The 23,607-nt window shown below is 33.9% G+C and overlaps 3 protein-coding genes across 8 annotated transcripts; 1 reads left to right on the plus strand and 2 right to left on the minus strand.

Moving 5' to 3' along the window:
* Positions 1 to 1,199: 1,199 nt before the first annotated feature.
* On the minus strand, positions 1,200 to 4,655 carry LOC139780845 (GTPase-activating protein and VPS9 domain-containing protein 1-like). Of its 6 annotated transcripts, none has more exons than XM_071719550.1 (8): positions 4,517 to 4,655; positions 3,743 to 4,122; positions 3,359 to 3,667; positions 2,925 to 3,158; positions 2,558 to 2,814; positions 2,244 to 2,455; positions 1,780 to 2,163; positions 1,200 to 1,710 (listed from the first exon to the last, which is right to left on the minus strand). In XM_071719550.1, the coding sequence occupies exons 2-4, from the start codon at positions 3,987 to 3,989 to the stop codon at positions 2,965 to 2,967; spliced, it is 750 nt and encodes a 249-aa protein (XP_071575651.1). In that variant the 5' UTR covers positions 3,990 to 4,122; positions 4,517 to 4,655; the 3' UTR covers positions 1,200 to 1,710; positions 1,780 to 2,163; positions 2,244 to 2,455; positions 2,558 to 2,814; positions 2,925 to 2,964. The 6 variants fall into 6 exon arrangements, with proteins under 6 accessions (XP_071575651.1, XP_071575653.1, XP_071575654.1 ...); XM_071719552.1 differs by lacking the exon at positions 4,517 to 4,655 and adding an exon at positions 4,265 to 4,363; XM_071719553.1 differs by lacking the exon at positions 4,517 to 4,655 and adding an exon at positions 4,236 to 4,256.
* A 346-nt stretch (positions 4,656 to 5,001) lies between these two features.
* On the plus strand, positions 5,002 to 10,417 carry Pop1 (POP1 ribonuclease P/MRP subunit). Its single transcript, XM_071719549.1, has 3 exons — positions 5,002 to 5,449; positions 5,906 to 7,381; positions 9,258 to 10,417. The coding sequence occupies exons 1-3, from the start codon at positions 5,329 to 5,331 to the stop codon at positions 10,292 to 10,294; spliced, it is 2,634 nt and encodes an 877-aa protein (XP_071575650.1). The 5' UTR covers positions 5,002 to 5,328; the 3' UTR covers positions 10,295 to 10,417.
* An 86-nt stretch (positions 10,418 to 10,503) lies between these two features.
* LOC139780847 (uncharacterized) lies at positions 10,504 to 19,606 on the minus strand. The gene is made up of 4 exons (XM_071719558.1): positions 19,457 to 19,606; positions 18,256 to 18,590; positions 14,915 to 15,173; positions 10,504 to 10,752 (listed from the first exon to the last, which is right to left on the minus strand). Exons 2-3 carry the CDS (start codon positions 18,588 to 18,590, stop codon positions 14,942 to 14,944), a joined length of 567 nt encoding a protein of 188 aa, XP_071575659.1. The 5' UTR covers positions 19,457 to 19,606; the 3' UTR covers positions 10,504 to 10,752; positions 14,915 to 14,941.
* Between the last annotated feature and the right edge of the window lie 4,001 nt (positions 19,607 to 23,607).

Raw genomic sequence — 23,607 nt, forward strand, 5'->3', positions numbered from 1 at the left:
TGATTGTTGGCCTAATTACAACGTTTGTTGGTTCTTAATTTTTGTTTAAATTAAAAAAGAAAAATTAGCCTTAAGTTAGCCGGAAAAATTTTATTTTTAATTAAAAAAAAGCCTAATCGATGCGTAATCGTTTGCTGATGATTGTTGGTCTAATTTTAGCGTTTGTTGGTTTATTATTAGTCTTAAAAACGAAAAAAAAACAAAAAATTATCTCACATTAAAGTAATCGAAGATTGGTTTATTTGCCTACGACTTAAGGTTTATTTCTATCAATTTAAGGCTAACATCTATAAAACTGGCTATGAATACGGGCCTTAACATCGGCAGAAAATCATTCGTATGTATTTAGCCGGAAATGAACGTCTTTTTAAAGAATCTCTATATGAAATCGTTTGTATTTCGTATGAAGACTTTTGAAGTGCAATTGAAAAGGTTTGTGAGTCATTCGTTTAATTGTAATTAATTATTTATTTTTACACCATGCATTTAGCCGAAATAGATAAATTAATAAAAGTTTTTATATGGAATCGTTTGTATTTTGTATGAAGAGTTATGAAGTGTGATTAAAAAGGTTTGTGAGTCACCCAGATAATTTTAATTAAATATTTATAAACTCGGTAATTATAGCCGAAATATAGATTTTTAGTTATTCATGTTAAAAGAAGAAGGCGCGAGTGTTCCCGAAGGTCCGTCTGCAGTCAGAATTAATATAAACGTTTTAAAAATTATTTTATACTGAAATAAATAAATATACAGGCTATAAGCCTGTATAGCTATAAGCGATAGTTGCTAATTGCGTTCCATCTTGAATTTTTTTTACAGTCGTTTATTAGGATTGCCCTGCTTTTAAATTGAACGCTTTTAAATGTATTATTATTAAACTACTGATATCGATATATTATTAGTAATTTAATATTAAAGCTTGACAGAGTGACGTAAACTAATTCGCTCATAGTATTAACAAGTATTATGCGTTCAAATTCTCGAAAGCTATAGCTTCTTTACTATGCTCTCTCTTTATGTCGATCGATTCGGATAAAAATCTCCGAAGTCTTTCTTTCTCTCGCGATATTCCTGATACATAATCCTAGAGTAAAACTGTACAAAAGCTCTACGAAAGTGGCGATATTTTTCAAGGATCTGGTTCGAGTCTTGGCTCTTGGGGAAGGTGCGCATGTAGAAAGAGTACGTCAAGACAGTTTATCCTGCTAAATGGTTATCAATTCTCTATAAGTTCTGTATTGTTTACACATAAATTATAGAATATCTAAACGTTTCTTTTTTTTCGATGTCCTGCGAAATTGTACAATAGAGTTACAAATAAAAATAAAGCCACACTTTACGTATATTCAGTCTTTGCTAATGTTACATAATAACGTGCGAAAGAACTAACAGACTATTTAAGAGGCTATTTAAGAATTTTAATCAAGATACTGGAAGCATAAAACTGTTCAGCTAGCTTTACACAAGATATTGTTCTTCTTCTTTATGAAATCGTCAAATTATGATTATGATACATTTCTACATTATCACCAGCATCGAATCTAATCTTATTTATCGTGATACTCTTGAGAAACTGTTAATCCATTGTCTTAATAAACTCGATCGCGGCGCAGAACTGCGTCCACCAATATTGTTCCTCTCCCTCCAATCGATTCCCGTAAAAGCTGTCTACATATTGAACAGTCGATACAACGACGGCGGATTAGTCTGAAATTAAGCACACGTTAACAATCACTCTTCTTGCTAAAATCACATATTCTCTTTTCAATCGCATACCTGGATTATGACATAGACCAGCACGGGAGTCAGATCGTCGGCAGCAGGTATGCCTCTTTCCGACGCCATGGAGAGGAGATTCATGATGGTAGTCGCGCAACGAAATACACACTGCAACTTATCCCTAGGAGTCTTATACGCCGATATCACAGCCAATTCAGCCTGCGCCCATGACCAGGAACATTCGTAATGATAAACATTTGGAATGCGTAGGTCCTTGTGATTTGGAGTTACGACTTTCGCCAACTTTTTTATGTGATCCTGAAGAAGCTGGTCCCTATATACATCTCCATCTTCATTTAGATAGAGCGCATTGTGGTACCCGTGCCATGACGGTTCTTTCCACCACAACTCTCGCCAAATCTAACTGGTTGGCGCTCGCCGCTGAAAGTAAGAAGTAAGTTCAGACGTCTCTGAGCACTCCGCTAAGATCAATTGCGAGATAAATAATTATATTCATGTACATTGCCAGATCGGATCGTTGTCCATTTCCGCGTGGACCTTTCCTAGAAAATTATCCACGAGATCCTGTTTCTCGTCAGCTAGCGTAAGCTTTTTAAACTCTTCGCAGAAACGCAGGAGGAAAGCCTCCTTTTTTTCCAAAAATACCCTCACACAAACGGATACAAGATAATTATTGATAGCATCCTGATCGCACTTAACTCGCACGCATAATCTGGAAAATATTATTATTAAACGGTTAACATCTTACATTTAAACATATTTTACATTTACTTATACATTACATACAAAGATGATATTTATATATAAACAGTACCTATCTAAGTGAGCTAATGTCGACAGCAATCCTTGACGACATCTGATTAAATATGCGATATAAGGAGATCGTTTTTGATAATCCTCTCGAAGTGATTTGAAGAGCTTTCTACATCCATCGTCATTAAATAGACGCACGCAACGTAAAGTTTCATGAAGATGAGCTATTAATGCCCTATCCTGCAGGTTTATAGCTTCTGCCAATTGTAGTTGTAAAAACGCAACCAGTTCGTTTTCTTTCTGCGACCAACAATGTCTCTGTAATAAAATTTTATATGCCAATATTTGAACATTAAGTAATTAAGTAATCCATAAAAAAATCACACTTTGTTTTGTACGCCATGATTAAAAAATAATACAATAAATACCTCTGAAGTATTCCATGGAATGTGTTGAAGGTCAGCAGTGCTAAGTACTAAGTACCATACGTAATTTTCTTTTAGCATCCGCAAAAGCATAAGAGAGTTCTACATTATTCGGATCGATTGAAAGTCTTTCGTCTTCCACCTCTTTTGTACGGGACTGATTGCTTTCGACCGAGGCTGTATCGCTAGCTGCGCTTGGCTTTCTTCTGTATTTCGCTAATATATCATCGGTAGTATCTGAAATTAATCAAAAGAACAATTTATTACTGTCTAAAACTTGCAGGAAAACTTTTCCTTTTTTTTAGCATTACTTTCCGATTTATCTTCGATTCGATTCTACAAAACTATTAAAACAGAAACCGTTTATATTGTAACAAAATAATATACGATAATTGTTAATAGTTATTTATTAATATCTTACCGTCCCGCGACATTACCGGATGATGTTACATCTTCCAACATAATCTTGCGTAATCTGTGCCTGCACACATCGACGCCGTCGCCACCAGCTTCTCGATCGAAACATCTGTCGTCCGTCACGCGGATTGCTTTACCTCTACGATTTCTCAATGACAATTTTAATTTACCAGGAGCATTCTCTGGACTTAGCTTGGCTTCAGTTTCGCCGTTTGCTATGACAGAACCCTTCTGCTGATGTTCCCCATCAAGACTCACATTCTCTTCCTCCGCCTGAGTCTCCATTCGCGCGAAGAGCACGTTGATCATCTGCGTGAGAGTCGCATGGGCTGTTGTTTGATTCATCAGGTTGCGCGATGCCAAGTAAACGTTGTAAACAGTACGAATTATTAACAATACCGTACCCTCGTGTATCTCCACATGCTGGCTTGTCATTACAGTCAGCAAAGCTTTAATAATCTGCAGCTGCACACCCTCATCGGTCTGTAGACCGGTGAAGCAACCGCAAATTGTCTCGACAATGCGCACAATCAGCAGCTTGTTAGGCTCCGTTGAATCAGGCACATTGCCAGTGAGATGGCCATATGCGATTAACTTCTGCAGGCAGTCCAGTGCTGTGTCATCACAATCCGCGGTGACTTGCTCTGACATGCTAACGCAAATGGCAAGAAGTACTTCTCAGCGGTAATGACATTTGAGTCGCTCTTGGGCTATGGCAGGGCGTTTGAGATAACCTCTTCACCCTGCACAACTGGTACATCTTTGATCTCGTTACGGAGGTCCTCTGCAAGATGGAAATATATGAGTGACAAACTTAATTAGCAACTATCGCTTATAGCTACAGGCTTATTATAGCCTGTATATTTATTTATTTCAGTATAAAATAATTTTTAAAACGTTTATATTAATTCTGACTGCAGACGGACCTTCGGGAACACTAGCGCCTTCTTCTTTTAACATGAATAACTAAAAATCTATATTTCGGCTAATTACCGAGTTTATAAATATTTAATTAAAATTATCTGGGTGACTCACAAACCTTTTTAATCACACTTCATAACTCTTCATACAAAATACAAACGATTCCATATAAAAACTTTTATTAATTTATCTATTTCGGCTAAATGCATGGTGTAAAAATAAATAATTAATTACAATTAAACGAATGACTCACAAACCTTTTCAATTGCACTTCAAAAGTCTTCATACGAAATACAAACGATTTCATATAGAGATTCTTTAAAAAGACGTTCATTTCCGGCTAAATACATACGAATGATTTTCTGCCGATGTTAAGGCCCGTATTCATAGCCAGTTTTATAGATGTTAGCCTTAAATTGATAGAAATAAACCTTAAGTCGTAGGCAAATAAACCAATCTTCGATTACTTTAATGTGAGATAATTTTTCGTTTTTTTTCGTTTTTAAGACTAATAATAAACCAACAAACGCTAAAATTAGACCAACAATCATCAGCAAACGATTACGCATCGATTAGGCTTTTTTTTAATTAAAAATAAAATTTTTCCGGCTAACTTAAGGCTAATTTTTCTTTTTTAATTTAAACAAAAATTAAGAACCAACAAACGTTGTAATTAGGCCAACAATCACCAACAAACGACCAACAAACGATTAAAAAAAAAAAATTAATAAAGTCGAAGTTGACCGGCTAACTTACGGGAGGTCCGTCACGTTGGAAATTCTGTGCCTATTGTCTGTTGCCAACCAATACCAATCATAGTATTCGAATTTTTTAGGTTGTAATTAACGATTTTTTGGTTATTTCCTGTTCCTATTGCCTGTTGCCTGGCAATCCTGGCATTGTGCATCTTTTGCCTGTGCCACTGTTTATTCTGCATTTATACATGATTTCTGATTTCTATTCCCTGTTCCTATTGCCTGTTGCCTGGCATTGTGCAAGGGGCTTAACAGTTGTTGATGATAATAATACATTCGCTATATAAGAAAAAGGTGGTACAAAACTAAATATCATGAAGAAGAAGCAATTTGATGAGTTCTTGGGAGGGTTCCAGTCGCTCCCTCATGAGGTGTCTATTATGAACTTTATCTCTTCACGAGCCTATGAAATTTCTGCGATGACATCTTCGATAGGTATATACTATAGATAAATAATTTTAGAATGCTTCCAAGTTTTTGAAAATAAGCTTTTTTCATAAACAGCTGTTAACATACAAAAGTAAAATTTTATTTTTTAGAATAATTTTTAAGTGTAATTTACTTTTTAATTAAATTTATCTTAATTTAAGGTAAAAATTATTAGAATATCTAAGAAAAAAAATAAGTCCCATCAAATTTCTATAAAGATTATTTCAAAATGTAAAAAATTCCCTTACATTTTATCAAACATTCAGGAAATATCGATCACTATTGAAACAAATTACGTTTATGAAATGAAAATAAATTACATAATTAGATACTTTTCAATTTTATAATTAGATATTTTTCACAAATATAAATAATGCCACAGTCTGTGATTCTGTTATCTCTGTATGATTATAATCTATTGTTATGTTAAATATTTATAATTATTCTGTGATATTCTTACAGAAAATCCTAAACAAACCAAGTTAATATTTCAAAAGCTGCCTGTATATATGCGTAGACGTGTCATGTCTCATAATGTCAAAAGATTGCCACGTAGATTGCGAGAGGCACATTTGGCACAAATGGCAAAATCAGGAAATGGCAAAGATTTACCATCAATAAACAAGCGACTATCTCGAAAGTATCGTAGAAGACCACACAATTTACTTTCTGAATACAGTTGCAGACAACGTAATAAAATCTGGTTAGAAACACACATCTGGCACGCAAAACGTTTTCACATGATTGACAAATGGAGATATAGAATTGCGAGACATCCAAACGACAAGTGTTTTAAAGCTAATTATCGATCTGCCGCAAAATATTGCCTTCTACAAGATATTTCTTACTACACTTGCATTGAGATAACAGGGGAGGAAAACTTATTAAAGACAACTTTAAGAGCGCATTGTAATCCATCTAAGTTAACTTTTGTAGCGAAAAAATATATTAATGGCCATGGGGAAGGTACTCTGATGTTCTTCAGGAAAGATGGTTACCCACGTTTTCCTATTGGTAATGTGCATTTTTTCTGGCGACCAAACAAATCAAATATCCAAACAGATATTAAAACTATTTGGATTTGGGTACATCCTGCTTTTTACGACGATTTTCTTAGTGAAATTATAGCAAGTTTTGAATTTAAGCAGAACAAGGCTGAACAAGATGCAACCAATATTATCCACAATTTAAATCATTTATACACGAATGATGCAGGTTGTAAAATGATCATATTAAGAAATACATTAAATAGATTTCGACTTCATGGGACATTGACTCTAAATGTATTAACACAGGCATTACAATTGCCGTCCTTAAAGAAATTAAATCTTTGCTCGGATTTCACTGTTCCAAAAGATAACGATAGCTCGTTAAGCAGCAAAACGATAGATACGAGTAAAATATCAGTAGACAACAATGTTGTGCAGCCTACGGAGGAGATGGCAATTGATGAAATAAATGAAGAAAATACTACAATTTCCAAATATTTGAATATAGAACTTAGTAAAAAAACATGGTATATTAGTTACTATAAAAAACAAGAAAATATGGAGGCTTTCAAGGTGCAAGAACAATTGTGGCAAATATTCAAGTCTTTGGAATCGCCAAATCACTTGCCAACAAATATGATTATTGGAGTAACCGTTTTAGATCCACGCTTCTACTTACCTGAGAAAAGAACAAAATGTAATACTGAAGTAACAGAAACATTTTCTCGATCAATTCCTATTGATCGGCCAATAACTAATTCCAACTGTTCTCCTATTTGGGATTCAGAAATACGCCATACTGTAAGCAGTTCTTGCATGCCCACAGGCATTATAAATAAGCTTAGAAGTGAATGTCTTGTACCTGGTGTATCAAATGACCAATATTATAATGAGGATATTATGGCAAAGATACCTATACTTCTTATTCAGAAATCTGGAACTATTACAGGTATGTAATATGTACAATTTTGAATATATTATTATTACTAATGTACGTAAGATAAACTATTTTCATATATTACCGAAGTTATTTTACCAGTATTTTTCATTTTAGAGAAAAATATTTAAAATAAAAATTTCATAATTTTAGGAAATACAATATGTGTAATAAATTTTTATTCCACACATTTTTCGTGAGATATCAATGTTATCTTTTTTGTTTTAATTATTCTATAATTAATATCCTTTTTGTTTTAATTATTTTATAATTTTAAGTAAAGTCATAATGAAATTAATAGTTTATTATGGAATATTTTGTATTTTATTTTAATATATTTTAACATAAATTATGTAATATATTGTATCGTAAAACATTTTTTAATAACCCAACTTTAACATTTTTATATACAGAATAATGAGCTGACTGTATCAATATAATACAAACACAATATCAATAGAATACAAACCAAATCAGAAACTTTTACCTTGCCAGTAAATAATTAACAATAACGATTTTTTATTTGACCTAATTGGCTACTTTTATTAATTATAATCGTCACGATGTTTCGGCCAAAGGTTTCGGTCTTTCTCAATCGATGTAACTTGCTAATATACAGTGTGATTCAGAAGTACTTGTACAAACTTTGGGGATGAGTTCTCCATACGTAAACAAGAAAAAAATGTCGTATATACATATGTCCGGTAATGCCTGTGATTTATGAGTTATAATTGAAAGATTACATTCGACAAAAATTAACAAAATATAATTACAATAACACATGACCAACGTAATGTATCTTCAATTTATTTATCTATTTATAATTCATAACAAATACTTAAAATGTCCTCTACCTGCTTCAATGCATACATGGACACATCGGATCATGATCTGTCGTACCCTTTTAAAAAACCCATGATGGTTACGGATGATTTCGTAGGTAAGGATCTGTGATGCGTTAATGAAGCGTCTCTTTATTTGTAATTTCAGTTGCATAAACTAGGGCTTTTAAGTGTCCTCACAGATAAAAATCTAATGGATTTAGGTTAGGCAAACGTGCGTGCCTGAAATGTAATCTTTCGATTGTAATTCATATATCAAATATTTCCAGACATATGTGTATATGACTTTCCTTTTTTGTTTATGTGTGGAGAACTGACTCCCAAAGTTTGTACAAGTATTTCTGAATCACCCTGTATACTATATATTATAAAAGTTACATCGATTGAAAAGGACTAAAACCCATGGTCGAAACGTCGTAACAATTATAATTAATAAAAATATCCAGTTAAGTTAAATAAAAAGATCATTATTGCAAACACAATTGCACAAATATGTGATTTGTAATTATATACTTGTTTTAATGCAATTAACAATTATACATTCTCTTCACATCAATCTCTTCATATCGTTGATTTATTTCATTAGTTTGTATATATCAAGATAAAGTTTGTCGTAAAATGAATATTTACGAAATATTTTATATTTTATTAAATAAAATAAAATAAAATTTATTTTAACAAAGTATAAAATTATTTTATAAGCTGTTAATTTTTTGTATAATTTTACTACAGAACGTTTTAATAATTAGTTTATAAAATAATTAGAAGAATTGAATTACAATTATAAAAAATTATATGATTTCATCAAAAAATATATAAATACTCATGTTTTCTAAGAAATGCTATATAAAATTTGTTATATGTACATTATATTTTCCTCCTAAAACTATGAAACTTCTTTAAAAACCTTTTTAAAATAAAAAACAACTAAAAAAATTATAACTATATATTAAAAAAGCTTATTTTACATAGAGATTTATGACATTTTTATTTAATTTTTTTCTTTGATTATGATTTATAATTAAGAACACAATGTATGTTGACAGGTTTTGGTTCTGGTATAGATGTTATTGTACCAGCCAAATGGGCAATGCCGTTTTGGCTTGCATTCTTAATGCAATGTTCAAGAGTAGGTGGGCTTCAAGAATCAAAATCGATAGCTTTTGAAAGTTTGAATCTAGATACACCCGATATTAACGATCCTGATAGTCCTGCGTATACGAGAGAGGCATTGATTACAAAAGAGGAATTGACTAAAAAATATTTCCGTTATCCACCAAATAGAAGAGTTAATTTTGTCAAGTTCGGAATTTCTAGCCCTTTCTTTTGCGACTGGAAAAATTTGACGAAAGACTGGTCGGGCAACGAAGACTTTTATGTTCTAAGGAATCGCGAGCTCTTGTTACTTTTACAAGCAGATATTTGTCCTGCCAAAAGTAGAAATTCAAAATTACTTATCGAAAATACGCAATCTAATATTCCAGATTTAAATGATTATAAAAATTGCCTGATACGCGTTCAGATATCTATGGTGAGAAAAGGATCGCCAAAAAAATTCGCAATCATATGTATGCCGACATTCGAAGATTTGAAGAAGTTTGAAAACAAGAAATGGCTTGGGCCTGTAGAAAAATGTCACAGTGATCCGAACGAAAAAATTCGTAAAACATTACGAAAGAATCATTTGATACTATTAAAACGATTAAGGCGACAAAGAGTTCGATGGAATCGAGCGTCGAAAAATAATGCGTTGAAGTTACTGAAAGAATCTACTGGAAAATTGAACGAAGATAAACGCACAACAGTCTTATCTCACTGTAAAATTATATCTGATCAATCGGTAAAAATGTCAGAATTGTATCTTTCAAAATGTACAGAAGTTCGTCATTCTTGCGATAGAGAAGTTATGGGATATATAACATTAGGGAACTTTTCGTTCAGCCAAGCAAAGAGTATCGGCATCGGATATATCGCATTGCCTTCATTACTCAGAATGATTGACGAAAAATCTAATATCGTTCTTATCAGAAATATTCAAACGCGACAATACAGATTAGCAGAATTAAATATATTAGATGTTTGATATACCGTATTGTATATTTTACTGTATAATGTGTAAAAAATGATACGTGTGTATTTTTTAATTATTGTGTTTCTTATGAAATCCATGAAATATATTTGAATAAAATGTGTTGTTTAGCTCAAAGGAGGATATTTTTTATTCTTATTATCTTACTACTATAAATAATTTTTTGAAAGATACGTTGGACAATAATAATTAAGGCTGATCGATTCATCTTGTATTATCGGTTTTATTTAGAACTTTTATTCTACTTTTATTATTCACAGTACTTCAAAGGCATTATGTATATTATACATAATGCCAATAGATACAATTGATCTATAAAAAAAAACGTATACGATACATAAATATCGCACATTGTGTAAAAAAAGATAGCTCTTGTCATTAATAAATAATAACAATAAACAAAAGGTACCAATAAGTTGTATGATAGGCAGTTCCATTCATCGAGACGAGATCTAGAAGAAAAAACATTGATTACTACATTGATTAAGATATACAAAGAGTGACAAAAGAAAGCGTAAGACATTGCATTTTTCTCGTAATGTTGACCTCAAATAATTGATATCTTTATAATATATCTATATATATATATATCGTAGATCGTAGGCAAATAGTTGGCTTTCGCTCGTTTATTTGTGTTTAAATGCTATTTTCCTAGACAAATAGCATTTGCCTGAACACTTTTTAGGAAAATGGAAATAAATTTTAGGTAATTATTTAAAATAGGACCTTTTCTGAATTTTTACGACTATCTTTGTAAGAATCTTTGCTGTGACCCCGACAGTGATAATCAATCGGGGGAGCCAGAAGAATATGTAACCTTTTTTTTTAAGCACAAACAAGCTGAAAACCTATTTATGCTTAACCTATTTATGCCTAATGTTCACTGCAGATGTACGCCACGTTAAAGCAGAGAATAGTTGGTATATTGAAAAGTATGTATACAATTTTATGTTTTAGAAAGCGTAAATATGATTTTAGCCGTCGCTATTTATTAAAAAGATATTAACAAATGTACAACTGATGAGAAGTATAACCGTTTGTGTCAATACTAAGGAAAGTAATTTGTTAATATGTGTGTATAGACACTATAGACAGTACACCTATGGGCGTGGGACCCGCAGTAGTCCCTCTCCTGTAAAAAAACTAATTTAACTCCAAGCCTATTTCGACCAAATTTTATAATTTCAAGTTTTTAGGGTAAATATTTAGTATTAGGGAGCCACCCCCAATTTTCATAATTTTGAAATATGTTGTCATGGTCATCACCTTGAGTAATGTTGTGAAGGTTTTAGTTGGGGGTCGTTGGTTATTAAAAAGTTATCAACAAAGAAAAATATAATGAAAAGTATGTATAATTCTATGATACTGTATATAGACTGTGTGTTACCAACCCAATTGTTGCGTTGTTGGAAAAGTGTATGCGTGGATGCAGTAGGTTCTGCCCCCCCGCAGGGGGCTCTACCTCCATAAAACTAACCTAACCCAACCTAATTGTTGGCGGGTGGATCACACATGTATGATCACACATACACTTTTCCACCCACAATTGGGTTGGTTTTTTTTTTGCCGCAGGGGGAAGTGATCCGCGCAGTTCCTTGGGCCCAACGAACCTACGGCATCAACCCGATTTCCCGACACCGCGGACATACACACACGTACATTTATACACACGCACAAACATATACACATTCCCGAGTCTGAAATACAATATAATCGCACCAGTACCATACTACGCAGTTATCATAGACGAAGACGAATCGAATAATGGCCGATGCGTAACCGAAAAGGAAAGCTGTGCCAATAATCGGAAGAAGAAGAAGAAGAAGAAGAAGAAGAAGAAAAAGGGTTGGTTTTTTTAGAGGTGGAGCTCCCCGCACGGGGGCAGAACCCACTGCATCCACGCATACACTTTTCCACCCACACAACATATTCTTTCGTTTCGTACAAAATGTATCGAATGAGCATAATTTTACCAATATTGGAGGTGAGGAGCTGTGTAAGTTTTTCTAAACAATTACCTAACTTTTAATAAGCAACGATCCGATTAAAACCTTCGCAACATTATTATTCAAAGTAATGACATTGACAACATATTTCAAAATTATGGAAATTGGGGATGGCTCCCTAATACTAAATATTTACCGTTTTTAGAAATAAGCTTGGAATTAGATTAGTTTTTTATGTGAGGGAGCCGCAGGCGGAGCCCTTCCTCCGCCTATATGTGTACTTACTTGAAATGCATCAATGCATGCTTTGCTGAATACCATTTGCCTAACAGCGGTTCAGTCAAATAGCACTTGCCTAGGAAAATAGCTATTTTCGTAAAATAACTTTGCCTACGACATATACATACATTTTAATTGCCCCAGGCAAATATCTCGAAAAATATGGAAGATACGGAAAAACATTTCAGACAAAAGTTGTAGAATATCAAGTGAGACAGGTGATATTTGTTTACGATTACCTTGAAAACCCCCTCCCCTGTCAAGGTTAACTTTAAATTTTTTAATGGAAACCCGTGTTTTTATTGCATATTAAATGTAGCTGACACCGAAACATTTTCAAAACATATCTTATAGGGTTAGGTAAAATATTAGATTTCTCAAGTTGAATACACGATACCAGACCAGATGAAAAGAAGAATAATAATTGCGTAACATATTCAGTCAAATACCCTATCAGAGGTCAAAAGGTTCAGAGAGTAAATTAGGATGTGTATTAATGCCCACGGATGCGCATTCGAGTATGGACAATGAACTTTTGTTTTTCAACTTTTTTATGTCTGTGACCTTGAATGACCTTGAATGTTTATCATCATTGTATTCATCTTGAAGTGGGCTACAATTGTAGGTGTTTAGAAATGAACAGTAGTTCCATTTAAAAAAGTGGAGGTGACCTTTATATCTTTCTGGCGGCGGCGCTATCTAGAAAAAAACGACCAAAATATGTCCCCCTCGAAACTATTCCACTTTCATCGGAAACATTTTTTCATACAACGCATACTTCAGATTTTAGAAGATATTGAGGTGGAAACTTTTCAAATAAACAACCTTGTATACATATATATATATATGTATATACAGGGTGATTCAGAAATACTTGTACAAACTTTGGGAGTGAGTTTTCCACATATAAATAAGAAAAAAATGTCATGCACTGAGTTATAATCGAAAGATTACATTTCAGATCTGCACCTACTACGATTGCCTGACCTAAATCTATTAGATTTTCATCTGTGGAGACACTTAAAACTTAAAAGCCCTAATTTATGCAATTGAAATTACAAATAAAGAGAGGTGCGCTTCACCAACGCATCATAAATGTCTGCGAAATCATCCGCAACCGTCTTTTAAAAGGTGCAACAATCCATGATCCGACAAGTCCATTTACAAGCATCGGGCTAGTTTACACCGATCTCTTGATACGCGTATCGAATAGTATATTTGAGCTGATTAGCCAATAATCAAACTAATTTACTAATTATTTACTATTTAATAGGCGTATCAATTAAGTGATAGGTGTAATCAACTAGGCCATTGAAGCAGGTGGATGGAAGACATTTTGAGCATTTGTTATGAATTATAAACAGATTGAACAGATATATTACATATCGTCATGTGTCATTATAGATGTATTCTGTCAGTTTTTGTCGAATGTAATCTTTCGATTATAACTCATAAATCAGGCATTTCTGGACATATATACAGTACGAGGACTGTTGAAAAAGTTGCCGAACTTGGTCTTGGGGTTTACTTACAACTTCCGGTATTCATAGTCGGATCTTATATTTAAGACCGTCTTAAGTGCGATCTTAAGATGTTATGAACCAATCAACAGAGCCGTATTAGCATCTTAAGACATTACTTAAGACAGTCTTGAAATAAGATCCAACTATGAATACGGACCTTAGTCAGCCTTATCTCCTTCTGACTAAGCTGACTAAATAAGTTATAAATAAACCTCCAAAAGTTATAAAGACAAAGTTCTGGAACTTTTTAAATAGCCCTCGTATATATGACATTTTTTCTTGTTTATGTGTGGAAAACTCATCTCCAAAGTTTGTACATAGAGAAACGGCATGAGAGCGGCCATCCCTTTGATCTTTCTGAAGCCGGCGGAAGTCGCATTTTCGACCTGCCCCTTGAGAAAGTCGACGTCAACTACGTCCGTTTCGCTCGATAACGGTACATGGTTCGTATCCGTGCTATGGTTCATGTCCGAACTACTCAGATGAAAGATAGTCCAGATGAGAATCAGATGAGATGAAAAGATGAATAAATGAGACAAGAATCGAGAATCATCTCGACTAGAGTTATCTTCCATCTGAGTAGTTCGGACATGAGCCATGTACCGTTACCGAGCGTAACGGGACGTATAGTTGACGTCCACTTTTTCAGGGGGTAGTATCAGGACATGACTTCCGGTTGCCGTCCGGTGACCGCCTTCAGGTTTCTCTCTGGTTTGTATAAGTATTACTGGATCACCCTGTATATATGTAGGTATATTATTAATAATAAAGTGGTTTTTTTTATTGATATAAATTATATTGAAAAATAACAATCCAGCAAAACAAGAAAAATAATTTTTATAATATATAATATATCATAAACTTACTTATAATGCATTGAAGTTAGTCAATTTTTACCAATAGCCGTAACCTGGTCCGTAACTGTAGTGGTGGTAATGAGGATAGTAATTATGATAATGGGGATGGTTATGGTAATGATAATGGTAGTTGGGATAACTGTGGGAATATCCATATCCGCCGTATCCACCATATCCACCATCTCCACCATATCCACCATGTCCACCATATCCGCCATATCCGCCATATCCACCATATCCGCCATATCCACCATATCCGCCAGCAAGGCTAAGGAAAAGATTACGAAATTTAATCGAGAATCTTTGACATTTTCATTCTAATAACTTCAGCGGACATTCAGTATGGTTCGACAAACTTATGAAATCCGATTAACATCGTGAAAATTGAATTAATAGCAATGATGGACTTTCGATGAATCTTTCTGACAGTAAAAATGTATGAAATTTTTGTATGCGTTAATTGATGTTAATTTAGTTCGCGCAAACGGATAATTAACTGAATATCTGAAAGTTGATGTCGCAAATTAAATCGACAAGAACTCGCAAAGACTCTTACAAATTATATTACGAATTTAATGAGCGAGAAACGCGTGTACTTCTTTCTTTCTACGCATGTACATACTTACGTACATGTACTTATTAATTTCGGCAATTATTTACAATAGGGCCTTTTCCGAATTTTAATATTTTCTTGCGGCTCTCTTGGTAAAAACCTTTGTTGTGACTCCAACAGTGATAATCAATCGGAGGAGCCCGAAAAATATGTACCCTACCAATTTTTTTACCAATTTTTTAAACCTATTTTTATACCTATTTTTTCCGACATGCCGGAACACACACACGCGCGGGGGGGTGTAAGGAGGGGCCTTCGGTCCCCCCTCCCGCACCCACCTCCGCCGATAGGCAGCGTGGACCTCGCTTTACAACTTAAAGTACATGCTAAGGTAAGGGTGCGGTCCGATTCACGCTCACAGCGCTGAAAGCATCGCTCTTTAACTCTTTACAACGCTGTGAGCGTGAATCGGACCGCAGCCTTTAGCATGTTAAGGTAGTCGTCTCGTCAGGGCATGTATTAGATAAAGTTTTCGATTTCGGATTTTATATCAAATTATATGATCAGCTTTGCAGTCGATTTTTTCTGTGGCTCCTTACCGACTATTTACTCTAGAAAATCGATCTCAAAAATCACAAATTTTGCATTACTTCATACAGACGGCCAGAAAAAGAAGGCTCTATCACGGTTTCAATCACATATTTTCGCATTTTTCGATTAGATGAAGTGAGAAAAAACATTGCTTTTTGTACATTAGATTTCGAAGAATCCGATGCAACCATAAAATATATAGTTTACCGGAGATTTCGCTGCTAATTTTTTAGTTTATTTTAGTGAAAATGCGGTAATCGAGCAGACATTTTTTGGTCGAGGTTAGGTTGGGAAGACTTGGCAACGCCGCTGGCTAATCACTGTAGTTGCAGGTTATGGGGCTCGTCTTTCTTAGCCGAATTGGGTAGTGATTGACACCCCTGTCATACGTTTTGAAACCCTTTCTCAGTAATTGACGTAAAATGCGACGTTGCCAAGTATTTTTCTCACTTGTAACCTTTCTCGACGACTCGCATGATCAGCTGATCAAAACGGAGTCAAATGAGAAAAATCACAGAATTTGGAAAAAGTAACATACTTTGTCACGTATGAAATTTTACACCATAATTCATAAAATTATTTTTCCGTTAGCAAAAATTGCCTGAAATATATTTCTGAACGTGAAAACCTACAAACAGTCACATGACTAGCATGTAGCGAGACGCCTGCCTTAAGTTGTAAAGCGAGGTCCACGCTGCCTACCGCGCGCGCGTGTGTGTGTGTGTTGTGTGTGTGTGTTGTGTGTGTGTGTGTGTGTGTGTGTGTGTGTGTGTGTGTGTGTGTGTGTGTGTGTGTGTGTGTGTGTGTGTGTGTGTGGCGTGCGTGTGTGTGTGTGTGTGTGTGTGTGTGTGCATATATCTCCGAAGCTATTTGAGTCCGACCCTTATATATATATATATATGAAATGATTCGGGAAGACTCCCCCACAAAATATTTAAAAATAAACCAAATCGGAGAGGGGGCCCCTTTTATGCATAAATACCAAAGAAAATTAAATGTTTGCGTGGAAAATTGAACAATATTTAAAAAAAAATAGATTAAAAAATAGGTAGGGTGCATATTTTTCGGGCTCCCCCGATCGATTATCACTGTCAGAATCACAACAAAGGTTTTTACCAAGAGAGCCGCAAGAAAATATCAAAATTCGGAAAAGGCCCTATTGTAAATAATTACCTTAATCTCATAATTTCCTGTAGGTACGCCATAATATTCGCGCTCGATAACACAAATTGATAAATTAATAAAATATATTTTGTGCGCGCGCGTCTATGTGTATATGTGTGTGTGTGTGTGAAGACTTTTTACTATTCTGTTTTAAAGAATATATACATATACATATAATTGATCAATTTGAATGTGTCCTATATTTCCAACGAAAACCTCATATCGAGATCCTAACAGTAAGTTTAAAATTCTAGCAGTTTGCCAACAAATTCGAACAGAATATCGCGGCAGCTTGCATAAACTATGATCGTATTAACAAGTAGATACCGAGCAGAATGGAATATATCATTTAAATGATGGTTACAAAATGGCAAATTCTGCTTTTCTCAGTCATATTCAGCAGATTCTGTCACATTTCTGTTGACATTCTGCCGACCAAAATTGTAACAGATGTTTTGTCGAATTTGTTCTCGACAGATTTGGCATAATAGATGAGATAATCGATGAAGAATTTCAGCTGCCATTAATCCGCGAGTCGAAAAAAAGAGATCTTCGGTATATTTCACTAATTTATATCATCGAACGCGTGTGGCAATATGCAAAACAATCAATCTATTTCGAGAAAAAAGAACAAGACTCGCCCAACTCCTCGCTTTTGATGTCACAATTTAATGTGGCTGCAGCTATATATGAAGCAGGAATTTTAGCAATACTTGTTATAGTTGACACGTCTTAATTTGCATTAGTTTGCAAATCTAAAACTTGAAATGCAATTTCTTGTCTTTTTTTCACGGAAAGAAACGGTCTTACTAAAGTATCTAAAAACTTAGCTACAAGTTGGACCATCAAAATAATTATGTAAGGACGCTTAAGATAATAATGCTGCAAAAAGTTTTAATATTCTAACAACTAGCTTGAGTGTCCTACATAATTATTTTGCGGTCCAAAAAAATTATTTTCTCTATACCTAGCTAAATTTTCAGGTACTGCAGCAAAACCGTTCTTTCCCTTCCAATATTTCATCTCTTCAGAATCAACTTACTATTTAGCCTTGTACAATCCAGCACCGAGAACTCCAGCGCCGAGAACTCCGGCACCCAGAGCTCCAGCACCCAAGGCTCCGGCACCCAAGGCTCCGGCACCGAGAAGAGCACCACCCAAAAGAGCCTTTTTCAGAAGGATCGGCGCTCTTTTGTTACGCGACTGTATCTCGGTCACCTCGCCCGACACCGTTTCCGATTTCAGCGGCGCGATTTCCGATGATGCTGCAGGTGCCACCAACGTCTGCTGCGGATCCTGGCCAACGGGTTCGGACTCAGCTTGAGCGTAGATTACAGCCAACACGGCGGCCAGCACTACAATGCACCTCATCGCCATCTGAAAGGAGACAGAAATAATTGTTAAAAAGATAAAATGATTTAAAGCGATGTAATAGCTAAAGATGATTTTTTCAGAAGATATTGAGTGCGTTTAAAGTGTGTTTAAATGCGAATCAAGTTTGTGGTTTATATTAAGGACTACGGATAATTCAGCGAATACTGGATTTATTTTATACATTTAGCATTGTGTATTCGTCAATTTTAACATCATATTTGCGTATTCATTAATTTGAAAACTCCATAACCATATATTGTAAATTTATGTGAAAATTCGACATTTTTTTAATTTTGATTCATTATATGATTTCATATGTTATTCTGAATTAATTTTAACGTTAGATTTATCACGGTGCGTCTCGCTCCGTGCGTACTTGGCGCGAGACACTACCGTGTCTCTTGATATTCAGCGACTTAAAACATTCTTAAGTTTTTATAAACGATTGAAAAATGTTGATTGTAAATGTAAATTTTCTGGTTTAACTTACAATCCAATATTTAATTACGAAAATATTAATAAATTTTTTTGGAACTTTTAAAAATTTTGACAATTTTAAACGAAACAAAACTATTCTATATATATCGCATCTCGTATTTGTGCTATGGTAAAATGTGTTAAAATATTTTTGTAATTTTAAACTTTTTAAAATTTTGACATGATAGTGCACTTCGAAGATCTTATATCATATATATTCATTTCCAGATAAAAATTCGCAATCAAATTTATTAACAAATTTAACATGCTGGGATACTTTTTTAACTTGACAACAAGCAATCTCCCGAAAGTCGAACATGTTCGGTTTTCGCTTCTTATATATCTCCTTATTATTGTGATATATAGATACGGTCGTGCAACTGCGTACGTACCTTACTGAGATCACGTTTTCGAACGAAGAGCGACTCTTCTCGAAGCAGTGGATCCAAAGACTTTTATACGACGAGATCGGACTCCGCCGCCCCTACCACGGGAAGCTTCTACCAAAAAATCCACGTTACACTTCACGTGTCCACGTTCTCCACCTGAGACATCTCTCTCGGGATATTCTCGCCTGTCGCGAAAGATTCCCCGAATTGATCGACTCGTTTCCCTATGCGCTGACATTGAACCCAGTCCAGTGACTCGACAGGAATTCCGAGTGCCGTCGAGCAGATCGCCGTCAATCTCCTTATGTCCATTCGAGCTTGCTCATTAATTTTTAAGATCTATCGGTGTTGCGTTTCTTTGGAGATTTATATCTTTACGTTACACAAATGCAATGATGGGAAAGTGAGTTAGTTTCAAATGATCAGTAGTACTTCGTTCGTATTATTGACGATCGATCAAGACACAATCTTCGGGATGATCCTTCGAGAAAGGAGTTTGTTATACATACCTAGATATTTTTAAAAATAAGAATCTTTTAACATAGCCTGTTTGTATATTTTGCATATATATCTATATACTGTGCCGAACGTACATAAAAAAAGTTTTGGTAGCTTCTTGTTAAATCGCGATTATAATTTGTAAAACTTTAATAAAATCTATGTTATATATATTTCATGTAATTCACATTTTTTTAGACCTTTTTTAATACAATCGAGAAACAAAAAAAAGCTTCCGAAAAGAAGAAAACGTTATATACAAGTGCCAAATCATTAAAGAACTTCGCCCAAAATGGGCCATATTGGCGCATAGTAGTATTGAAACATACATATCATTTTGTAGATATTTGTTATGTACATTACTAGAAAAATAATTTTAGGTTCTGAGACGGTGAGTGGAAGAAGTTATGACCGTTTCAATTACCAGTCTTAATACCTATTCATTATTACCTTCAGCGGCAGAACTGTCAGAAAATGATATAAAAATATCTGCAATATACTCTAATGACTTGATTCTTGCATTTGAATGTTTGCCGTGACCTAAATACCACATCAATGTCATGATATAGGCACAACATCCAATATAGCACAAGTCCCATTTTTGCAAATGCAATAATACGTTTTTATAGACTTCAATCTTTTGTCATTTCGTTCCGCTAAAACATATACTTGATATTTTGTTTTATTTACGTGCTTTGATTGTATCAGAGACTTAGCAGAGGCGGGATTCTGTATGTAACTTTCTTAACGACAGTTTCAGTATTGTTGCGCAGCTTTTTTACCATATGTAATACCTGCGCAACGATACCGAAACTGTCGATCGTTAAGGATTCGAGTTACAGAATCCCGCTACTGAACAAACAAATAAGTTTGTTCGTTAATACCGCCGTCACCACGAGAAGATACCCTGGGAAAGTCTGGACGATATTATAAAATATAAATTATTTTATATAAAATTAGTGATATTATAATATTTAAGTTAATTTATAGTGTGAAGTTTTTAGTGCCAATTATAGCTTATAGTATTAGATATAATAATATGCGAAATTCACCCCTCACCAAAGTATCTTTCCCTTAGAATTTCCCAATTTCCTCTAGAAATGCATAAAAGTCAAGTATGTGCGTTCATGGACTAGAATCTATAATAAAATAGGCGAATTCTTTCATACTTTGCTTCTCTGTCACATTAGTTTTCATTTTAAATTTAAATGTTGACTGGAACGAGAACAACGATTTTTTAGATATAATAGGTTTAGAAATGGTGAAAGTCTGCAAACAAGTGTGTGTGTGTGTGTGTGTGTGTGTGTGTGTGTGTGTGTGTGTGTGAGAGAGAGAGAGAGAGAGAGAGAGAGAGAGAGAGAGAGAGAGAGGAGAGAGAGAGAGAGAGAGAGAGTAAGCGAATTCGTTCGTTCCTTCGTCTTTTCGTTCGTGAAGACGTTAAGGAAGAGTCATGTTCATCGCGACCTTGATAGGAACGGGCGCGTCTCCATCTCTTTTGCGTAACGCATAATAAATGCTAGACGACAAAATTAACATACGAATTTATACAGGGAATTCCGGATTTTGTCCGGAACATTGACTTTTTTCTATCTCTGCGCGTACTTTTCTGTATCTCCGTTTCCACCTGGAAATGCCACGAATTAGCGTAACAAATCGAGGGAGAAGCGCTAAAAAGCAAAACTCAATACGATCGTTGGTGATTTAATTCGATAGCTCTTGTTTTTTTAATCAGTACTTGATAAATGTAATAATGTAGGTCTAAAATCGTTTTGTCACGGAAGATCTCTGTCGGTTTCATGCATGGGCTATTATTAGTATTAATCTATCGTCGCAAATGTTTTATTTTTGAAACACATTTTTATCTTTTATTTTTATCTCTCATTTTTTTATTTCTTGTTTTTATATTTATTTTTTGTTTTTTGAATGCATTGCTAAAATGAGATTTCTGTATAGCAAAATGTTAATTGCACACGACATTTTTTATATTAAAAGGAAGCTTTGTTTTCATGCAGATTTTCACTCTAGTTGTGTGCTGCAATTTGAATTCACAGAGAGTATGTACGAATATTTGAAATCAATGCATTATTCGCTTTGCCTCATACAATCCTTTGCTAGACAATATTGAATATTTATAACACCTAATAATTCGTAATATTAATATTTGTACGAACTTTTTATATTTGTATAAAAAATAATAAAAATATTTATGATATTAAAATTATATCAAAGTATGTTAATATTTTACCAAGCTTTATACTTTGACGAATTATTATCTTTTGATGTTTCTTGGCCCAGTAAAAATTTTTTTGTATAAAAACATTATATATATATAAAATTATTAATTATATAATTATTAATTATATATAATTATTAATTATATAGAAATATAAAAAGTATTAAAAAATAATTAAATCACGTTTTGTTCTTTTTAATAAAAATTGAAGTTTGAGAAAATGAGAAAAAATTGTCCATATACGTATAATCATATACATATAAACGTAATAATCTTATGTATATATATATATATAAGATATAGTTATATATAGAATATTGTATAATCTAATCGCCATTTTACTTTAAAAAAAAAAATGTAAAAGTTATTTCTCTCATTATAATATTTTGTAATTATTCATTATTTTTCGAAGATTCAATCCTTCGCCCGCGGTTGTATCATTTATTTTAATTTACTCTGTATACAATATGTTTAAGTTAAGAAAATAACGTTCTAAAATGTTCTATTCTATCATTACACGTTATAACCACATTAACCACAAAAATTTGATCGCACTATAACAATAAGATAGGTTTAAATTGCAACAATAAAATTAATATCTTGTGTTGAGGCAAAGCGAATAATGCATTGAAGTCAAATATTCGTACATACTCTCTGTGAATTCAAATTGCAGCACACAACTAGAGTGAAAACCATATGAAAACAAACCTTTTTTTTTATATAAAAAATGTCGTGTGCGATTAACATTTTGCTACAGAAATCTCATTTAGCAATGCATCCAAAAAACAAAGAATAAATATAAAAAGAAATAAAAATAAGAGATAAAAAGGGAAACGTGTACGTGAATATATTATGTCTCTTTTTAATTTATGTAAATCGTTACATATATAATGTGACCTCGCCGTTGACGATCTGGCCACGGTAACAGAAAGAGATGCTAATTTAATTACACCACCATTTTAATTATACGTAATTAAATGACTTAATTTTCGCCTCTCCCCTTGGCAATTAGCTATTTTTATAGGTAATACTTAAAGAGAGCTCCCTCCTCACCGATTTCGCTGAATTTAGGCTTAATCTACGCGTTTTTGCACAAAACGAACGAATCTGGCAGAAAAAAGTCCCGCTCTGCCCCGCGAAGCGAGATATTAACTGTTAAAGTTGACGACTATCAGGTTATGAAACCTGTCATACCGACCGCTATGTAGCGACTGGTTTTACACTAATTACACTTGTTTCTTGTTTGAAACATACATTGTTTTTTTTTACATATTTTTTTGCTTGATTTTTTTTCATAATGTGTTTTTCGGCATCGAAATATGAGATTACTTGTATCAAAGCAACAGAGAATATTTTGGAACACAAATTATTTCTGTTACAGATATTAAGCGTTGAATTAAGTTAACGAAACAGAAATAAAATT

This window comes from Temnothorax nylanderi, unplaced genomic scaffold (assembly GCF_030848795.1).
Source record: "Temnothorax nylanderi isolate EJ_2023f unplaced genomic scaffold, tnyl_v1.0 TNYL_tig0301_pilon, whole genome shotgun sequence".
Lineage (NCBI taxonomy): Eukaryota > Metazoa > Arthropoda > Insecta > Hymenoptera > Formicidae > Temnothorax > Temnothorax nylanderi.

Excerpts from the sequence above, each read along its gene's own strand:
- LOC139780845 (XM_071719550.1), bottom strand. The coding sequence starts at position 3,989 with ATGTCAGAGCAAGTCACCGCGGATTGTGATGACACAGCACTGGACTGC. Across the intron at positions 3,668-3,742 it reads GCATGTGGAGATACACGAGG|CCCATGCGACTCTCACGCAG; the intron begins GTACGGTATTGT and ends ATCAAACAACAG. Across the intron at positions 3,159-3,358 it reads GGAAGATGTAACATCATCCG|ATACTACCGATGATATATTA; the intron begins GTAATGTCGCGG and ends GATTAATTTCAG.
- Pop1 (XM_071719549.1), top strand. The coding sequence starts at position 5,329 with ATGAAGAAGAAGCAATTTGATGAGTTCTTGGGAGGGTTCCAGTCGCTC. Across the intron at positions 5,450-5,905 it reads TGCGATGACATCTTCGATAG|AAAATCCTAAACAAACCAAG; the intron begins GTATATACTATA and ends ATATTCTTACAG. Across the intron at positions 7,382-9,257 it reads GAAATCTGGAACTATTACAG|GTTTTGGTTCTGGTATAGAT; the intron begins GTATGTAATATG and ends GTATGTTGACAG.
- LOC139780847 (XM_071719558.1), bottom strand. The coding sequence starts at position 18,590 with ATGGCGATGAGGTGCATTGTAGTGCTGGCCGCCGTGTTGGCTGTAATC. Across the intron at positions 15,174-18,255 it reads GGATTGTACAAGGCTAAATA|CCTTGCTGGCGGATATGGTG; the intron begins GTAAGTTGATTC and ends TCTTTTCCTTAG.